General features: G+C 45.2%; 2 protein-coding genes across 2 annotated transcripts in view; one reads left to right on the top strand and one right to left on the bottom strand.

The window, feature by feature from the left end:
* Positions 1–13,249, top strand: part of EIF3A (eukaryotic translation initiation factor 3 subunit A) — a 37,141-nt gene extending 23,892 nt beyond the window's left edge. The window contains exons 18-22 of the mRNA XM_045854112.1: positions 3,653–3,741; positions 4,271–5,202; positions 9,095–9,296; positions 10,163–10,344; positions 12,026–13,249. Of these exons, the coding sequence (XP_045710068.1) occupies positions 3,653–3,741; positions 4,271–5,202; positions 9,095–9,296; positions 10,163–10,344; positions 12,026–12,267 (1,647 nt within the window). The 3' untranslated portion in view covers positions 12,268–13,249. The remainder of the gene's footprint in view (positions 1–3,652; positions 3,742–4,270; positions 5,203–9,094; positions 9,297–10,162; positions 10,345–12,025) is intronic.
* Positions 13,250–16,277: 3,028 nt separating this feature from the next.
* On the bottom strand, positions 16,278–18,744 carry NANOS1 (nanos C2HC-type zinc finger 1). Its single transcript, XM_045854327.1, has one exon. It carries the CDS (start codon positions 18,659–18,661, stop codon positions 17,804–17,806), a length of 858 nt encoding a protein of 285 aa, XP_045710283.1. The 5' UTR covers positions 18,662–18,744; the 3' UTR covers positions 16,278–17,803.
* Between the last annotated feature and the right edge of the window lie 371 nt (positions 18,745–19,115).

Genomic DNA, 19,115 nt, shown 5'->3' with positions numbered 1-19,115 from the left:
GTGGTTTTCCCCTGGGGTGGCTTGTGCTTCTCGGCGCGTCTCTTCTTGCGCGACGTATGCACGTATGCATGTATGTCAGCGCCTGTGTCGATGTCTGGGCTTAGTGTTTTAAACTGGTTACATTTAGGTCTCTGGTATGGCTTCGTCTTCCCACAGACAGAGGGTTCTTAAGGAGAGGAAATCATACATTAGTGAGGCTAAGATTTTTATAGGCTTTGGGTTATTGAGTCTCATGAGACTAAATAGTTGACAAAATGTAACTCATTAGTGCTATCACAGGGGGATTGTTCTGTGTTCCTTGGAAGGAGTTGCTGTGAATTAAGAGGGTGAGGTGAGTTCTCTGATTTCTTGGCACTCAAAGTTGGGCCTGATAGACCATCAATATTCAGCATCCCCTGGGAGCTTGTTAGAAATGCAGAGTCTCAGGCCCAGCACCAAACCTTCTGAATCAGAACCTGCCTTTTAACAAGATTGCCTAGCAGTTTAAACACTGCTCTATTTGTTATATTTAATTTGCACGCATGCCCAGAACTGACCTATTTCCTCTCTCTCTATCTTGTGTCTCTTTAATTCCCTCCTGACTGGTGGCATTGTTACCCACTTAAATCACAGAGGTCTGAATCCCTCTGTGTCGTTTCTGTTTCTGTATTCCTGACTTAATTCAGAGTTTTCTTCTGTCTGCATTATTTACTGGTCTTCCTATTGTTTTCCCTGGTCATAACCTTCCCCCAGCTTCAGACCTCCCTCTACATTGTGACCTGCTTGATTTTTCGTAGTGCGTATTTGGTCATTACACCTGCTCTTGGGTTTCAAACCTTTCTTTGGTTGGCACTCATTACATAGAACAAAAGGTTTGGAACGTGTCTTGGCAGGCAAGCCTTTCATGTTTACTGTTCTTCATGAGCTTCATCTGTACCATTTTCTTCTTAGTTATCTATACTTCAGCCAGACTGAGCTAGTTTTATGCTTTATCATGTGTCTGGAACATCTACCTGTATGTTCTTTGTTCTCCCCGGGATGTGCTCAGGCTGCCTCTTAAACAAAATACTGCTTATTTTTAAGGTTAAGAGCTAAGCAGCTGGAGGATTTCTCGCCTGCCTTTTCTCCACTCCTTGTTTTATACCCTGCCTTTACCAAGCCCTCGTCTTCATTGGAGGAACCCTTAGTAGGTTACGTGCGTGGTTTTTGATTTCAGTGTTATATATCCTGGATAGGTCGTCAGTTTGGTTACTCCCATTGCTAATTCAGTTTTCACTTTCTTGTTAACGGTGATTGTGGCCTGCATGGTTTCTAATTTTTAGAATTTAACACATTTTTTCCTTTGTGTCTTAAAACATGGTCATGTTTTAGGAGTACTTCTGGCTGGGCAGAAAGTTCTGTGTGTGCGCGTGAAGCCAGAGCAGTCGTGTTACTTGATTTGATTTAATTTGCTTCATCTCGTTGGTTTAGGGGAAGTCCCCCCTCTGAAGAAGGTGAGGTAGCTTACCCACGATGGTGGGTTTGGGTTTGTGACTTAGTTTCTTCTAGTTTTTGCACATCTGTGTTCATCCTTTTGTTTCTGTGTTGTGCCCCCTGCCCCCCCTTCACCTTCTCTTTTAATTGGAGTTTTTTCTCTTCAATTTAGCATGGTAACAGTTACACTTGTTTTATTTCTAACATGTGGTTCGGACCTTTTTGTTTGCTTCCCTGTCCCTGCCATTCCTTCTTTTCTTCAAGCCAGACTTCAGAACTTTATTTTCTTTACTCTTTTAGTGAGGACCATTAATGTTTTCCAAAATCTATGTAAACTTAACAGTCCATAGATTTGGGGAACTCTTCTGTCTCTTCAGAACAAAACAAAATTCTGAGCATACTTTTATTCATGTTTTATTGCAATCAGCTGTATATTTTTGCCTCCAGGGCATTAAAACATGTTCTGTCTTTAAGTATTCATTATAGTCATCCTTGCGAACTTGATTTAGTTTCGAGTACATTTACACTGTATCACCTTTTCCCTTTTGCAGCTAACATTTTGTTGTGTATTTTATCTTCTTACTGTTTTTCCAGAACGCTTTTGTGTGTGTCTCAAACGAGGTCTTGTTTTTATCTCACAGCTGAACAGCGGTGCGGCGGTTCGGGCTGGTTCAGAACCCTCCCCCCTCAGAGACGTGGGGGCCCGAGCGCGCTGTGCTCGTGCACGCGGGGGTGGGGGGTGGGCAGTCTTGGGAGGCGCTGTTTTATGTGTCTGGGAAGCTTGTAGAATGTTCCCCGTCTTCAGTGTGAAGGGAGCTGAGGGCTGTGTTGGGGCACCGAGCTGTGTGGTCTCTGCGTGCGGCCCTGCGTGGCGCACGTGTCCTTCCGGGCACAGGGCGCAGTTCACTCAGCTCAGAGAGGGTGGGGGTTCCTTTTCTCGGGGGCCGGGGGGGGGGGTTCTCCTTTTCTCCACTCTGGTCTCTCAAAGTTCTTTATCCTTTCTGATGTTTGACTTTTTTCAACTCTTCGGCCTTTTGTAACTGGTTTTCTGAGATTCCTGTTTAACTTACATGTTTATCAACAGAGCCTGTTCTGCTGTTTGATCTGTCAAGTGAATTTAAAGGTTTGGTGACCACGTTAAAGTTTTAGAATTCTTTTTGTTTGTTTAATGGCTCTCATGGCCACCTAAAAAAGTCTTTTGAGATTCTCATATTTGTCCTAAAACCTCATAGTTTGAATCCTTTGAGTTTAATTTGCAGGTGAGTATGAAGGGAAGGAGAAACTTGGTCTTGTGGGTGTGGACACTCCTTCCCTTGGAGCGACCATGAGTGACACTGACAGTTGAGGCCCTGCTCTCTCCCACAGCGCTCCCTTGGGGGTGTCTCGGAGAACGCCCCAGACCACCCTGACCCTGGTCAGTAGCTGTGACGGCAGCGGATTTATTTGGCCATTCTAGTTTTTGGAGGTTTCTGTTGCCGAGACTCCTTTTCAATTTTAAATTGAGATCCTCATATTCACCTGCCAGGGATCGCAGTTATTCTTGGTTTAATTAGGTTTTTATTTTAGTCCTTCCACCCCATCCCGAGAGCTTGTTTTGTGTTGTTCTTTTCTGATCGTGGCCGTGGGTTGTGTTTGTAGGAGCAGTCAGGCTATGTCAGAGGTGTTTGTGATTAAAATGGTGTGCATCTCCCCTTGCAAAAGTCGCACCGCATTTACACTTCCACCTTAAGGATGTTGAGCATCTCCCATGCCCTTTCCGTAGTTTGTATTGAGCATGCATGGTATTTTGAGTAGGTTAATGCTCTTACTCTCACCATCCCCTCTTAGACGTTTCACTTGCTCCACCTCTGTTTAGTAGGCACTGTGAGGATGCACGTTTTGGGACACTCAGCTTTTTTCACATAATCTTAAAAGGGAATTGCCAGGTCAGAGAAAATCTGTAGGCATTTTAATGATTCCAGGGGGATGCTGCCAGCTTGCTTTTAAGTGGCGTTTTACCATTTATAAAACCACACAGTACATGAAAATACCAGTTTCACTGTCCTGCCCATCTCATTTCAGGTTAAAAGAGAGACAGTTTTAAAACTTACTTACATTTAAAGACTTGAGATTGCTTAACATAAGTACAAAAGTGTTTGAATGATAATACCAGTAGTTGTAATTGTTGCCAATTTTGGTGCGTCTTACTTCGTCAATGTAGGACTCTCGCTGGGGAGACAGAGACTCAGAAGGCACGTGGAGGAAGGGCCCCGAGGTGGACTCCGAGTGGAGAAGAGGCCTGCCAGAGAAGTGAGTGCGGTTCGGGAAAGTGGCGCCCGCCGATCACAGGTTGCGGCAGTGCCGTGGTGGTGGTGTTCCAGTCTGGTTTATTTTGTAGGAGGGGGGAAGCAGAGCTGTGAAGAATTGTGTGCATGTCTGTTACTGAAATGTTCCTTGTAGTTTCCTTCAGCGCTGCTGTAATTACTGACTCATAATCATCTTGATAAATGAGTTTTGGAACTGTATTCAAGTTAGAGTAAGAATGAGCAGTTTTATAACGACTATTTTTTCAAACCATCCTTTAAAATGAAATTGCCAAGGGACTCCTGGAAAAGTTCAGATACCCTTTTTAAAAAAGCAGTTGTCTGCTTATTTTATTATTTGTTGCTGTAGTATTTTGAATTTAGTATTTATTTGTTTTTATTAGGAGCACATACTGTTTTTAGGAGGAGGATTAATGAGTTTACACTGAAGTGATTTTTGAAAATAAGTGAAACTCTCAAAAGGACTATGTGCTTTTTAAAGAAACTTGCAAGATGTTTGGTGTGTTGCTCTGCAGGGAGTGGAGACGCGGAGAAGGGCGGGACGAGGAGAGGCCTCATAAGAGAGACGAAGACCGCCCGCGGCGGCTGGGGGAGGATGAGGAGAGAGAGTCTTCCCAAAGACCAGATGACGACCGGGTTCCCAGGCGTGGCGTGGACGACGACAGAGGCCCCAGGCGTGGTCCTGACGAAGATCGCTTCTCTCGCCGTGGGACAGACGATGACCGGCCCTCTTGGCGTAATGCCGATGAGGACAGGCCTCTCAGACGAGCTGGCGATGACGACAGGCCTCTGAGACGAGTTGGCGATGACGACAGGCCTCTGAGACGAATTGGCGATGATGACAGGCCTCCCAGACGAGTTGGCGATGATGACAGGCCTCTGAGACGAATTGGCGATGATGATAGGCCTCTGAGACGAGTTGGCGATGACGACAGGCCTCTGAGACGAGTTGGCGATGACGACAGGCCTCTCAGACGAGTTGGCGATGACGACAGGCCTCTCAGACGAATTGGCGATGAAGACAGGGGCAGCTGGCGCCATGCGGATGATGACAGACCCCATAGACGAGGACTGGATGAAGACCGAGGAAGCTGGAGGACAGCCGACGAAGACAGAGGACCAAGACGAGGGATGGATGAGGACCGGGGACTGCGGCGAGGCGGTGCCGATGATGAGCGGTCGTCCTGGCGTAATGCTGATGAGGACCGGGGTCCCAGGCGAGGCATGGATGAGGACCGGGGTCCCAGGCGTGGGCTGGATGAAGATCGAGGAACTTGGAGGAATGCCGACGACGATAGGATTCCGAGGCGCAATGCAGATGATGACAGGGGTCCTTGGAGAAACATGGACGATGACCGGATCTCAAGACGGACGGATGATGATCGGCTTCCCGGCAGAAGGGGCGAGGACTCAAGACCTGGTCTCTGGAGACCATTTGTCAAGCCAGGTAAAATTATGTTAAGGATTTATTTATTTATAATTTAATTTTTATTGCATTTTTATTCATTACCATTTATCCCCCGTACCCTATTCCACTTCCAACACCCCTGCCTCCCCGCAGTCACCACACTGTTGTCTGTGTCTGTCAGTTCTGCACATTTTCCGTCGATCCCTCCAACACTGCCTCACCCGCCCCAGCTGTCAGCCTGCACTGTCTGAGTCCGTTTCTGTTTTGTTCGCTCAGGTTTAGGGAGGGGGGGAGGGCGGGAGAAGGAGAAAGGAGAGAAGGGTCAGTTGGTTGCACCCTGGCTGGGGTCAGATCTGCGTGGCCCTGGCATGTGCTCCGACTGGAATCTAACCCAGCGACCTTTTGCTCTGCAGGCTGCCAGCCAACCAACCATGCCACACCAGTCAGGGCTCAAATGACTATATTTTGATTTTTTTAAATAAAAGGTTATTTTTCAATGGAAAAAAAAAGAAATTTTAATGGATATATGACAAGTTGGTCCATATTCCTATTAGTTTCTAGATAAACTGATCTTTTCTTTTTTCTTGAATGTCTGTGCAGTGACTTAGGTCAAAGCCCACTTACCTTCAATATCCCACACACCAACACAGAGTGACTTTGCCCTTTTTTCTGCTTTGTTTTCCTTTTGCTTTTTTACTGCTTTCAGGGCCCTTCTTCTGTGTCCATACCTTCACTGTCTGACCTTCAGGTTCTGTCCTGGACCAGCCTCCTCGGAATAAGTAACAAAGAGCAAAATACACTTGCCAGCCATGGGGTTATACTCACGGCAGGAGCTCATTTCCTCGTCAGTCTTAGGCCTGATCATCTTCTCATGCTTTACTGTTCTTGAGCAGTTGTGTACAAGTCTGTGAACTTGATTGTAGTCCCCAGATGACTTCTTTCCTGCCTTCAGACCTGGTGTTTCCAAGCGCACACTGTACACAGCACGTCTCCACCTGGAAGCGTCACTGGCAGTTCAGACTCAATAGGTCAAAAGTGTGCCTGAATGCGTGCGTGTACACACACACACACACACACACACACACACACACACACACACGAGCACCTAATTCTCATCACAGACACCACTTTCCATCTAGCTGTGTAAGCTGCAAATCTGGGAGTGCTTTGCTCTCTGTTCTTCAAGTGAAGTCTTCATTTAGTTTAGTTCTCTCTTGTCAGTGTTCCTGAACCCCACCCACTTCTGTTCCCCCTGCATGTAGTTGGCTCTGGGCCTCTCGTTCTCTCTTTGAAGGCAGGCTGGTACTGTCTCTGCGGCTCTCACCCTCGAGTCTAGTCTTCGTGCAGTAGCCAGTGTAGTCTGTTCTAAACGTGGATGTAGGCGAGCAGTTTCCTTGTCTTTCCCCTTCGTGGTTTCTTTTTCTTTTTTCTTTTTTTGATTTTATTTTAATCATTGTCCAAGTACATCTTTCTGTCCTTTACTCCCGTTCCAGCCCACCCACTCATCCCTCCCCACTTCCCTCCCATTACCACCCTCCCCCCTAGTTTTTGTCCATGTGTCCTTTACATTTGTTCCTGTAAACCCTTCCCATTCTCCCCTGAAATATTTCTTCTTCTCTCCCCTCTGGTCACTGTCAGTCTGTCCCCTATTTCAGTGTCTTTGGTTATATTTTGCCTATTTGTTTGTTTTGTTGTTTAGGTTCCTGTTAAAGGTGAGATCATATGGTCTTTGTCTTTCACTGCCTGGCTTGTTTCACTCAGCATAATGCTTTCCAGCCCCATCCACACTGTTGCGAAGGGTAGGAGCTCCTTCTTTCTCTCTGTTGCATAGAATTCCATTGTGTAAATGTACCAGTTTTTTGATCCATTCATTTACTGATGGGCATCTTGGTTGCTTCCAGCACTTGGCTATTGTAAATTGTGCTGCTATGAACATCGGAGTGAATAGGTTCTTTTGGATTGGTGTTTCAGAGTTCTTAGGATATAGTTTCAGCGGTGGAATCGCAGGGTCAAAGGCAGACCCATTTTTAGTTTTCTGAGAAAGTTCCATACTGCTTTCCATAGTGGATGTACCAGTCTGCAGTCCCACCAACAGTGCACTAGGGACCCCTTTTCTCCACAACCTCTCCAACACTTGTTGTTTGTTGCTTTGTTTATGATGGCCATTCTGACCGGTGTGAAGTGGTATCTCATTGTGGTTTTAATTTGCATCTCTCTGATAGCTATCAATATTGAACATCTTTTCATGTGTCTCTGGATTCTCTGTATGTCCTCCTTGGAGAAGTGTCTGTTCAAGTCTTTTGCCCATTTTTTAATTGGGTTGCTTGTCTTAGTGGAGTCATGTAAGTTCTTTATATATTTTAGAGATTAAACCCTTGTCTGGGTATCACTGGCAAATATGTTTTCCCATACTGTTGGTTCTCTTTTTATTTTAATACTGTTTTCTTTAGCCCTGCAGAAGCTTTTTATTTTGATGAGGTCCCATTTGTTTATTCCCTTCGTGGTTTCTGTTGCATACTCCCGTCTCTTCTCTTCTGGTCTCACTTCATCTGCTGTCTAGTTGTGTGACTCTGGGCAAACCACTTAACCTTTCTGTGCCTCATGTAAAATGAGGATAGCAGTATCATTAATTCATGAGTGTTGGGTTTTATAAAGTCTCGGTTAATACTGAACCATTTGCTCCTAGGGAAAATACAAGGTTAGGTTCCTGTGAGCCTTCTGCTTACAGCAGTTTTGTTAACCAGTCAATACATAACTTGTTTCTTATATTTCTATTTAGAGATATCTTATTTAATATATATTATTGACTCATTAACATTGAAAACATGGCCAAAGCTCTGTAATTTATTTCTGAATGAAACTTACCTAACCTCTGTATTTTCTTCCACCCATTGCCTTCTTGTGCTTGGGAACACTATAAAACACTTCAGCCCAATGCTCGGAGGCCCTTTTAAACAGTGAAATTGCCAACTGAAAGCACAAAAAGGCAAAAATGTGGCAGTAACTAGACCTTCAAAAGGACGCTTACTTAAAGTATGAGAGACGTAGCAAGAAGACAGTGCATTGCCTTACTCAGCCTCAGCTAAGAATGTATTGTACTTGACAGTCAACTGAAATATTTTGCCACTTTGCACATGTCTGCAAGTGACCGTAAAAGTTCTCCAATTTACTTTTGGGAGTACAGATAAACGTTAGCATATAGGCAGACTAGCAAGTACGAAATCTCCTTAACTCAGAGCTATGGATAGGATTGAATGAGGTGTAATATATCAGTTCGGAATAGTGCTATGGCACCTAGTAATTGAGTGCTAACAGGGATAATAGTGTTTAGCCTTACAACTGTACTATGTTTTCATTGAAATCTCTAATCCCCTTGGCCTCTTTGTGTGCACATGGAAATAAAATGTTCCTAGATTTGGGCATTCCATGGGTAAGTATGAGGTATTGGGCAGGGTCAAAGGATTTAGTCTTGTTTCCTGATTGTGTGGGTGGTAAATGGAGGACAGGAATATGAAATAAAAGGGTGGTTTTGGTTACAAAGGTTTTGAAAATGTTGCGAGATATAAATGAGAATATAATTGGAGTTCTGTCTCAGAGATCTGGCTTCTACCCTTCACCCTTTAAGTTCTCTGCGTAAGTAAGTTGTTTATCATCAAAACAGATTTTTTACACTCAGAATATCTGCATACAGGTTATTCGACCCAGGCTTATGTAAGTTTCTTATGTCACGTTCCTGTGTGTTAGAAAAATGGGATGGGTGGTCATATAAATAGGAGCTGGGGGTTTTGTGAAATGAAGTAAATGGCTTTAGTTTTTTTCTTTTTTAATGAAGTTGGAGTGTCTTAAATTAGTACTTAGAATACCTCTATTCATTGTTGCCAATCTGTATTTCTTGAGTAGAAAAATTTTTTGTATTTTTTTATAAAAACAGGTGGATGGAGAGAGAAAGAAAAGGCCAGAGAAGAGAGTTGGGGTCCACCTCGAGAATCAAGACCATCAGAAGATCGTGAATGGGATAGAGAAAAAGAAAGAGAGCGAGAGAGTCAAGATCGAGACGAGAGCGGCAAGGACCCTGAGAGAGAAAGGGACAGAGAGAGAGACGGAGACCGGGAGGACCGTTTCAGACGGCCTAGGTTTGATGCTCTCCTTGAAACTGTCTGTGGGGTTCTCGTTAGGATCATCTTGCACACTCTCGTGCGTTCCCAGCTGCTTTTGAGAGATGGAGCTCCTCATTCTTCCCCTGCCTAAATGTATCTATTACAATCATAGCTTTTTTATTTTTAGAGAATTTTAGAGGTCATCTAATTGAATGTTCCTTCTTGACCAAGTGTGAGAAGGAAAGCAGGAGCTGTGCGCCTCTCTGCAGTTCAGGCCGCTCTTTGGCGGTGGAGCAAGGGCTGGTCGTCTTCGTCAGCCCATGGCTTTTCCCCTGTGGCTTCGGTCAGTCCGTCTTACCGCCCTGACATCATTAAAAGCCCCTTTTCTTCTTTTTAAATTGAACTTATTGGGTGACATTTGTTAATAAAATTTTCTAGGTTTCAGACAGCTGCTTTACTTTTATTAGTGATAATTTCTACTTCTTTTGGCCAAAGTGGCTTTGTACCAATAAATCTAGACCATCACTGTTAAATAGAGTTTTCTGCAGGGCTGAAAATATCGTGTAGCTGTAATGTCCGTGATGGTAGCCAACAGTCATATTTGGCTGTTGACCATTTGGAATACGGTGAGTGTTACTGAGGGAGTGTCTTGACTTCATTTAGTTAGATTTAAGGAGCCACGTGTGGGTAGTGGCTGCTGTGTTGGATAGCACACACCCAGGTGTTCTTACTGACCTCCGTGCCTGAGGCATGAGACCGAGAGTAAGGGATGAGTTTGAACTTGATCCCTGCTATTCCATTCCTAAACTCTCTGGGCACCACGGTGTACTATGATAAGTTTACTTACCATTACCCACGTAGTCTAACACCAGAACCTAACATACCATTGTGAATGCCCGCAGGGACGAAGGTGACAGGAGAAGAGGACCCGCTGAGGAATCCTCGAGCTGGAGAGATTCAGGTCGCCGCGACGACAGGGACAGAGATGACCGCCGACGGGAGAGAGATGATCGCCGTGACCTAAGAGAAAGACGGGACGACCGAGACCGCAGGGGGCCTCCTCTCAGATCAGAGCGTGAAGAAGGTAGGTTATCTGTACGGCGGCTGAACTGCCGGAGACCCGTGACTTCTGGGGGATTCTGGGTTTTAATCATCTCATAAATGTATGTGAACACCAGAAATGTGCCAGTGCTGTTTGACTTAGAATTCACAGCTCTCCTAAAATTACTCAGTGGTCGCTCATGACACACTTTTCATTTTCACCAGTAACTATTGGTTTGGATATTTTGAGTATGTCCGCTGTCTCCCGCGTGGTAGAACACTGATTGTTCTCAGTGTCTCGGTTTGACCTCTGTGAACTTCAGCTGGTCCGCCCGACCGTGAGCATCTTCCAGAGAGACACCTGCAGCACGAAGCTTCGCAGACCGCTTCTGACGCGTTTGATCGGTCTCAGCACTGTCTCCATACGCTGCACAGATCTTTTTGCGTTTCAGTGGCGTTTTTACCTTTCTTGAAATAGTAGAGCATACAGTGTAAGTGTTGCATATCTTCTTCCATCTTCAGTATTAAAATGGCTACACCAAAATTAATTAATTTTAATAATAAGCCATTGTACGGAAAACAAATGAACTTTTTTGGCCAACCCAATAGAGTAGTACACTAATTAAATTGGTTACTAAGCAAAATATATATAAAGAGTTTATGTAAATGAGGAAACAGTTTATCACTTTTTAAAAAGTAAGGTCATAGATTAGGACAAAGTATAAATATTCTTTCTCTGAAATTGTGACAGTTGAAACTTTAGTAAAAAATACTTTTAATATTTAAAATGACCATTGCCCTTAAATAACCGTCTTACAAGCTTCTAATACTTTATTAGTACAACTGCATTGTAAGGGTATTTCTGAGCCAGAAACTTTTTTAATTTAAAATCCTTAAAACTCAGCCATGTTATTATCACTTTGTTGGAGTCTTTGTAGAATTACTGGTTTGGCCAAAACATTCGTACGGTTTTTTTCCATAAAATAGCACATTTTTCATATTTTCATCGATAACTATATTGATTTGGATATTTTGAGTATGTCGGCTGTCTACCGCATGGTATAAGGCCGATTGTTCTCAGCTAATTTCTCGGTTGGGTCACTGAACTTCACCTGGTCTCCCTGCCTACGGAGCATTGTCCAGCGAGAAGTCGCCGGCATGATACTTCACAAAGCACTTTTGACATGTACAGTCACAGCACCTTCTCCATACACTGCACACATCTTTTTTTGTGTGTTTGTTTCAGTTGTGTTTTTACCTTTCTTGAAATAGTGAAGAATGATATTTCATCTTCAGTATTAAAATGGCTACACAATAATTCACCAATCTTGATAAGTTACTGTCACAGTACAACCTAACCAAATTGTTTCAAATGAGGTTAAAGACATCTAAGCACTACTAGAGTCATCTTACGGGAAAAAAAACCAAATGAACTTTTTTAGCTAAACCAGTAAAACAATTAAGACACTTCCCAGGCTAGTGATTTCTTGTTTGCAAATTTCAAGTGTATCTCTAAGTCTGCATGTTTTCAAGGTTTTGTTAAGAAAATGTATCAAAATGATTATAATATATTTAGCTTTTATTGGTTTTTAATGCTAATTCTGTATTGATCTTTTCAGCACAGGATTTCTGAGTAATTTGAGGCATTCCTTTTGCTGAAGTTCTGTTTAGTTTCAGCCAGTAGAGGATAGTACAAACTAATTCTCTTTCCTTTAACTTTTTAGCAAGTTCCTGGAGACGTTCTGATGACAGGAAAGATGACCGGCCAGAAGAGCGGGATACCCCTCGTCGTGTGCCTCCGCCAGCTCTTTCCAGAGACCGAGAAAGAGACCGAGACCGAGAAAGAGACCGGGAAAGAGAAGGGGAGAAGGAGAAGGCCTCGTGGAGAGCTGAGAAAGATAGGGAATCTCTTCGTCGTACTAAGAATGAGACTGATGAAGATGGATGGACTACAGTGCGACGTTAAGTCTCAGAACGACAGACTCATACTCCTGTCTTACATAGGTTTGATCACATCCGAGGATTACTATACTTGTGCTTCAACCAATCTAAATTGGATTCGTTAATGTTGTCTCACCGTAACACAAAGCATGAACTTGTACTAATCCTATATAATAGATCGATCATGCGCCGTTTCCACAGAAGGTTGGAAAACCATGCCATTTTCTGGAATTTAAGGTGTTGCATTATTTCATCAATCACTTGTTTACAAAAAAGGAAAAATAAAAAATAAATTTAAAATGTGAACCCTTCAGGTATTGAGTAATACCCGTATCTTGGTATAGAACTGATACTTTTTTTTTTTTTTTTGATTTTTGAAATATATTAATTTGGAATGAGGTAAGGTTCTATTATAGAAAATGTATTTCAAGACTAAAGCAAGGGGCTAAAGTAATTGTCACACCATTAGCAGCTGAGACATGCCTCTAGGTGTTTGGGGTACCAACTAAATATACAACGTTTAGATTCACTCTGAGTGCAGGAAACTTCACAAACATTGGATGCAGTGGGATTTTCTGTAGATTTTACTTGAGAGAAGGTGAGTATAAAGCAATCTGCAGTTGTTGTAATGGCAAGAGTACTGCTCACGTGTGAATCCAAGAGTTATAGCTTTTAAATTTTAAAGTATTTGGTAAACCTTTGCTGAGTTTTCTTTTTTCTGTTGCCAATAGCAAACTGCTTTTCCATTAATGGAGAATTCAGCCTTTCAAGCATTTTAAATAAGACAATATTTATAAGTGTGGTTTGGAGGAATTGTTTAAATTCTTTTTCTTAATTTCATTTCAGGATAGATTCTTTCACCAAGTAATTTGTAGTAACGACTGTGTTGACTTCAATTTTGGAGTGTAATGGCTATGCTCAAGATTAACTTTGGTCTCATTGAAGCCAACACAGAACTTGCTGCTGTGTTTTTTCTTTAATGATAAATAAAATACTTACAGAATTTGTTTCTGTGTTGATTTGTGATTATATTTAAAGTGTTTTGTTTATAATGGTGAATTTGCATATTCAGTTTGTTTTTCACTTGACTTTTACCTGCACCAGTAAATGTCTTAGTTTTTAGTGTCAGAGACAACCTAAGTGCACTGTCAAGCAAACGTGGATAGGATGTGTCCCCAAGACGATGTCCTTCATTAATGTGGACCCCTCGGCTCCTCTGTAGAGCTCTTGTCTCTGTGAGCTTGTGTGCATTGTGGAGTGTGCGTGCGTGCGTGCGTGCGTGCGTCTGTTCTACCAGCGTGGGTTATCCACTGAAATCAGAAAAGTTGTAATTCAGAGACGGTTAGTAGCAACTTCATAGTAGCTATAGGCACTTACATTATTTCTGATACTGAGTGGTAAGAATTCCTGTTGGTATAGCTCTAAGGCCAGAAGAGGGAGTATTGATGCTTTTTTACTTAAATATTATCAGATGCAGCCTTTTCTGTTTGATGTTACCAAGGATAGACAGCACCTTTTACATACTTAGCTTTCTTTTCAAAACAAGTAGAAGTCTTTAAAAGGTCTTGTGGGGAAAGGGCCTTTTTTTTTGTAACAAATAAAAGAAGTTGGGGCAGTAACCTACTCTGAGCTGACACCCCCTGCACCTGAACTCCACCCCCCACCCCCAACATGCGCGTAGTTTCTCACAGGTGTCAAAGCGGACCAAGCAGCCTACTGACTAATGTGTAGAAGTCTCCATGTTCCCAGTGGCTACTGCATTTTTAAATGAGAATACCGTTACTGTTAATGCAAGTGGATAAGGGTGAGTGGAGATAGACATTGGCCAAAAAAAAAGACAATAATCCCACTAGTTGTCCACAGTGGCCACCAGGAGGAAGTTGGCATCTGTGTGGGGGAGATGTTTTTATGTTCAGAACTGGCTGTGTTTTGTTTTCTACTATTTTGACTGTAGATTGATTGATGGTCTCCTAAGGGTAATTGACATATGGGACACTATGGAAGGTATGTTTCTCATGTTGTGGCCTAAGAACAGACTAGAAAATGACAACTAAAATTTCCCTTTTGCCGAGAGTATATACATTTGTGGTGTAATTTTAAAACATGTCATTTTGGCTTATAATAAATCTATGCCAAATGTTGTAGTCAAAGTTAGTCATTTTGCAGCTTCCAAAAAGGACTTCACAGGAGAATTAAAATTCAAAGACATAAAAAGCCACTGGAAATGTCACTCCAGAGGACAGGCAGGTTAAGGCAATGCATGACTCCAGAATTGGTGAGGCTCTTCCAAGGGTTCCATACGTTGTGTTGATTTTAGCTAAATGTATAGCATGTTTTTTTTTTTTTTTAAGATTTTATTTTTCAGAGAGGGGGAAGCGAGGGAGAGAGAGGGAAAGGAACATTGATTGCTTCTCTAGCGCCCCCAACTGGGGACGTGGCCCACAACCCAGACACGTGCCCTGACTGAAGTAGAACCAGCAACCTTTCTTTTCGCAGGCTGCACTCTATCCACCGAGCCACACCATCCAGGGCTATTGTATGCTCTTATTGAAAATAATTTTTTTTATACTGATTTTTAGACTGAAGAATTGGCAGGTTACATTTAAATATGGGTTGGCCAAAAAGTGTTCGTTTTTTCCATACAGTGGCTTCAGTAGCTCTAGTAGTGCTTAGTTGTCTTTTAACTTCATTGGAAACAATTTTGTTAGATTTTGTTGTGATAGTTGTCATTATCAGCATACATTGGAAAAAAAACCAATGTTGGTGAAATTTTGTGCGGCCATTTTAATATTGAAGATGGAAGAGTATGTGCAGCCTCTTTGGCGTATTCTTTATCATTTCAGGAAAGGTAAAAATGCAACTGGAACATAAAAAAAGATTTGTGCAGCGTACGGAAATGATAACCGGACAGATTGAACACGTTAAAACCAGTGTGCAAAGTTTCTTGGTATTGACATTTTGGTCAAGTAATTCTTTGCTGTGGGGCTGTCTTATGCGTTGGAAGATGTGTAGCAGCACCTTGGCCTCTACCCACTAGAAATCAATAGCTGGAGATAGCCCATATACTGAAAATATCCAAGTCAATAAAGGTATTGGTCAAAATGAAAAATGTCTTATTTCACATAAAAGACATAATGGACTTTAAAGCCAACCCAATACGTGAGTGTGGTTACTATACTTTTTAATAAGACAGCTCTACAAAATTAATGGTAGTAATACCCTCTTTCTATATCTCAGTATTTTAATGTTAGCTGGAGAAGGCAAATTTCAGGGTGGGGGCAATAATATGGGTTGTGTTTTGAATGGATTAAAATAATGATTGCCAAACTGGTTGAGGGTCTTCTGGATACCCTTCCCAACACTCCTGACCTCAAGACCAAAATCCACGTTCAGTGTGTTCCTCATCAGGCACGTCCCACCAAGTGACTTTGCTGCATACCAGGGACCTGGAAACAACAGTGCCTGTCATTTGGCTCCTGTTAGCAATGCAAAGAAACTGCCTGCCTCCTCCTCCTGGCCTGAAGACTGCACTGATCTGTTTATAGTGACTCCTGAAAAGGTCAGGAACAGCAGAAGGAGGGGTAAGGTGAGTTCCTGTTCACCTGAAAAGTACCCCATTAAGCACAACCAACTCACGCTGGTATACTTTCTAGCCACACAAGGGATTCTGTGGCTTTATTAAGCTACTTGAGTTGAGGCCCAGTCAGTCTTGAAGTCCTTCCACCTAGGGCAAGACTGGCGGGAGTGGATTTTTCCTTCTGGCCAAGAAACAGTGTGCATGTCCCGCATCCCTCGCCCTTGTGACGCACCTTCCTCTAACAGAAAGGCTCGCGAGCCTACCCAAGGGTATTTACTCCAGCCTCCAGTACACCTTCCAAGTAGTGTTCAAGCCACTTTGTTGTGGAGGGTGTGAGCTCTTCAATAGGAAAGCCATCTGATCTCTTAAATTCTCCTACTGGAATCTTTATATACTTAGATTAACTATCTCCTGCTGATATTTTCAGATAGGCATTTTGTATTTCAGGTGAATTCATCTTTATTTCCATTTTTTGCCTGTCTTGATAAGCTGCCTGTGATGGTGTGGTATCCAACTTGGGGGATTTAAAAATGATGGCAGAGTAGTGTGGTTAAAAACCTTTGCCTAAGAAGCAGGTGTAACCTCATTTATGTATAACGTAGGGTTCCAGAAACACTGGGGTCTTCCAGTGAGAATGGGAACATAGGTTTTGTTCCTTGTCTCCAACCCCCAGGTCCATAATTACGGCTTATTCTGGTTTGAGGACCATTCAATCAAGAGTGTTCAACCCACAGCCCAAGGGCCACATGTGGCCGAGAATGGCTATGAATGCGGCCCAACACACAGTTGTAAATTTACTTAAAATACGGAGTTTTGTGAGTTACCTGTTGCAATGTATTTACCATGTGGCCCAGAGGCACCAAAAGGTTGGACACCCTAAAGCCAGACAGCCCAGAGTGGAACCTTCTTGAACACAGGTATTTACTACATTAACCTTCCAGAGTGCAAAGGGTTTCATCTTCCACTTAGCTTGAGAGGCAGCAGCTGGAGTGAGTTTTCCACTACTCAGGAACCCTGAAATTGAGTGATTCAGGGTCAGTTCTCCCCCTCTTGATCTTAGTATCTCAGCGTTTTTAAAGAACTGGAAATGGGGGTGGGCACAAAGACAAAAAGCCAATAGCAAAGTTATAGGCAAGATTAATGAAATCATATACTGTTACTGTATAAATACACAAGTCACTTTTTTTAAACAGCACCATTTCCAAGTGTGTACACAATACGATTATAACGGCACAATTTTTCAGGGTGGAAAATGCTAGTTGCTAGTTCAGTAATGAAAGATCTGGTACCTAAGAATAAATTGTATTCTATCTGCTACAGACTGTGCATTTTTATACCTCCAGCTAGGACAGAAACAAGCCACAAGGAGGGAATACCTCCTCCAGTTAATACTGGAAAGTATACCAATTCTTCACTTCTCAGAACGGACGCTACCAGGGGCTGGCTTGCTTCACCTGGAATTACAGTAACTGATCAAGGACAACTAAAAAATGTTTCAAACAATAAAAGTCATTTTGCCAACATTCCATAAAACCATCAGTTTTAAGTTCAATTAAGAGGCTTTTTAAAAAAATATTCTAGACCTAGTAAAGTGCCTCCATTAGTAAAATTAAACATCCAAGATTTGATTGAGACCATTTCATATGGACGCGCATCTAAAATAGGTCGACGTGTACAGTAAAGAAACAGCGCCTCTAAGTTGCCATATTTCAGTTAGTGGACTACACACAGACTTCACTGTCCGGATGCGCACAAAAACTAGAAACTAGAGACAAATCAAGATTTTAGCGTCTTCACTCAACCGCAGTACTCCGAACGGCCTGTTTTCTTTGAAAAACAAAAAAAAAAATCAGAACGACATCCCAAGTTGAAGCAACCGCCGAGCTCCACGCCTTCCCAACAGCGAGGAAGAGATGGCGCGCAGAGCAAGAATGAGAGCCGGCAGGCGGCGACCCCGGTGGCGGCAGGTGGCGGCAGGCTGGGCTCAGCGCAGCTTCTTGCCGGGCAGCGAGTCCCTGGCGCCGCGCGGGGGCGGCCGGGCGGTGGGCGGCGGCGGCGGCGGCACTTTGGAGAGCGGGCAGTACTTGATGGTGTGCGCGTTGTCGCCGCTGGCGCCGCACAGGGGACACGTGTAGCGGCGCAGCACGGGGCACAGCACCCGCCCGTCGGGTCCCTTCAGGATGTGGGTGGTGTAGAGCGCCACCGCCTCCTTGTTGTTCCGGCAAAACACGCACACCTGCAGCTCGGGCTTGAGGAGCCGGGCAGCTGCCGCCCCGGGGGCTGCGTGCAGCCGGGGCTCGGCCGCCCACGCCGGGGCTCGCTCCTCGCGCGGCGTCACCTCGCCGGCGGCTGCGGCGGCGGGCGCGCAGCCCAGCAGCACCGCGGCGGCGCGACCCGCGAACGGGCTCAGCTCGGCGAAGCGCTCCTCCAGCAGCGCGGCCTCAGCGGGGCCTGCGCACAGCTCCAGCGCGCTCCCCAGGCAGCGGGCCCGGCACCCCGGCTCGTCACTGTCGTCCTCGTCGTCGTCGTCCTCTTCGTAGTCCCGCGGCCCCAGCACAGGCCTCAGCGCCGCGGGCCCGGCGTGAGGGGAGCAGCAGGACGAGGAGGAAGAGGAGGGCGGAGAGCCGCCGCCGTCTCTGTCTTCTCCGCGGGCACAGCCGAAACGCCGCTCGCCGTCCACCGCCTTGGTGATGAGCGTGGCGAGCCCCAGATAGTCGTTCCACGAGCTGAAGGGCTGCGGGTGCGCTTGGCCCTGGGCGCTCACGTAGCGGGCGCTGGGCACGAGCGCCATGGGCGGGGGGCCGCGGCGGGGCGAGGGGGGCGCCCAGGGGAAAGCCTCCATGAGCGGGCTGCGGGCCGCGCGGGCCGCCTCCCCGCCGCCGGCGCGGGCCGGACGGAAGGGACGCGCGGAGCTTGCCCGCTGGCCTGCCGCGGGGGTGGGGCCGCCTGGCCGCCTTTTATCAGGCCCCGTTCCTCCCCGCCCCCCGGCCTCGCCGCCGCCGCGGCCCTGCCCCCTGCTCTCCCCCGCCCCGGCCACCTCGCCCGCGCCCCGGACGGAGGCGGAGCGGAGGCGGGCACGCGCTCCGCTCCGGACCGCGAGGCTCCCGCTCCCAGCGCGCCGCGCCAGCCTCCCCAGCTGCGGGGTGGCTTTCATTCTGGGAGGGGGCGGCCGCGGCGCCGCCACGAGCCCCGGCGCCAATTGGCTGCCGACCAGAAACCCCCTGCGCCACGGGTGCCGCTCCGGACGCTGATTGGTGAAACCCGGGGAGGGGCGTGCCCTGCCCGCGCAGCGCGGC

The sequence above is a fragment of the Phyllostomus hastatus genome, unplaced genomic scaffold (assembly GCF_019186645.2).
Source record: "Phyllostomus hastatus isolate PE091 unplaced genomic scaffold, TTU_PhHast_1.1 phas_scaffold_1066, whole genome shotgun sequence".
In the NCBI taxonomy this organism is placed as follows: Eukaryota; Metazoa; Chordata; class Mammalia; order Chiroptera; family Phyllostomidae; genus Phyllostomus; species Phyllostomus hastatus.
Note: the sequence above shows the minus strand (reverse complement) of the source record. Positions and strands in the feature narration are given on the sequence as shown.

Bases quoted from the DNA above. Each gene is read 5' to 3' on its own strand.
- NANOS1 (XM_045854327.1), bottom strand. From the start codon at position 18,661: ATGGAGGCTTTCCCCTGGGCGCCCCCCTCGCCCCGCCGCGGCCCCCCG.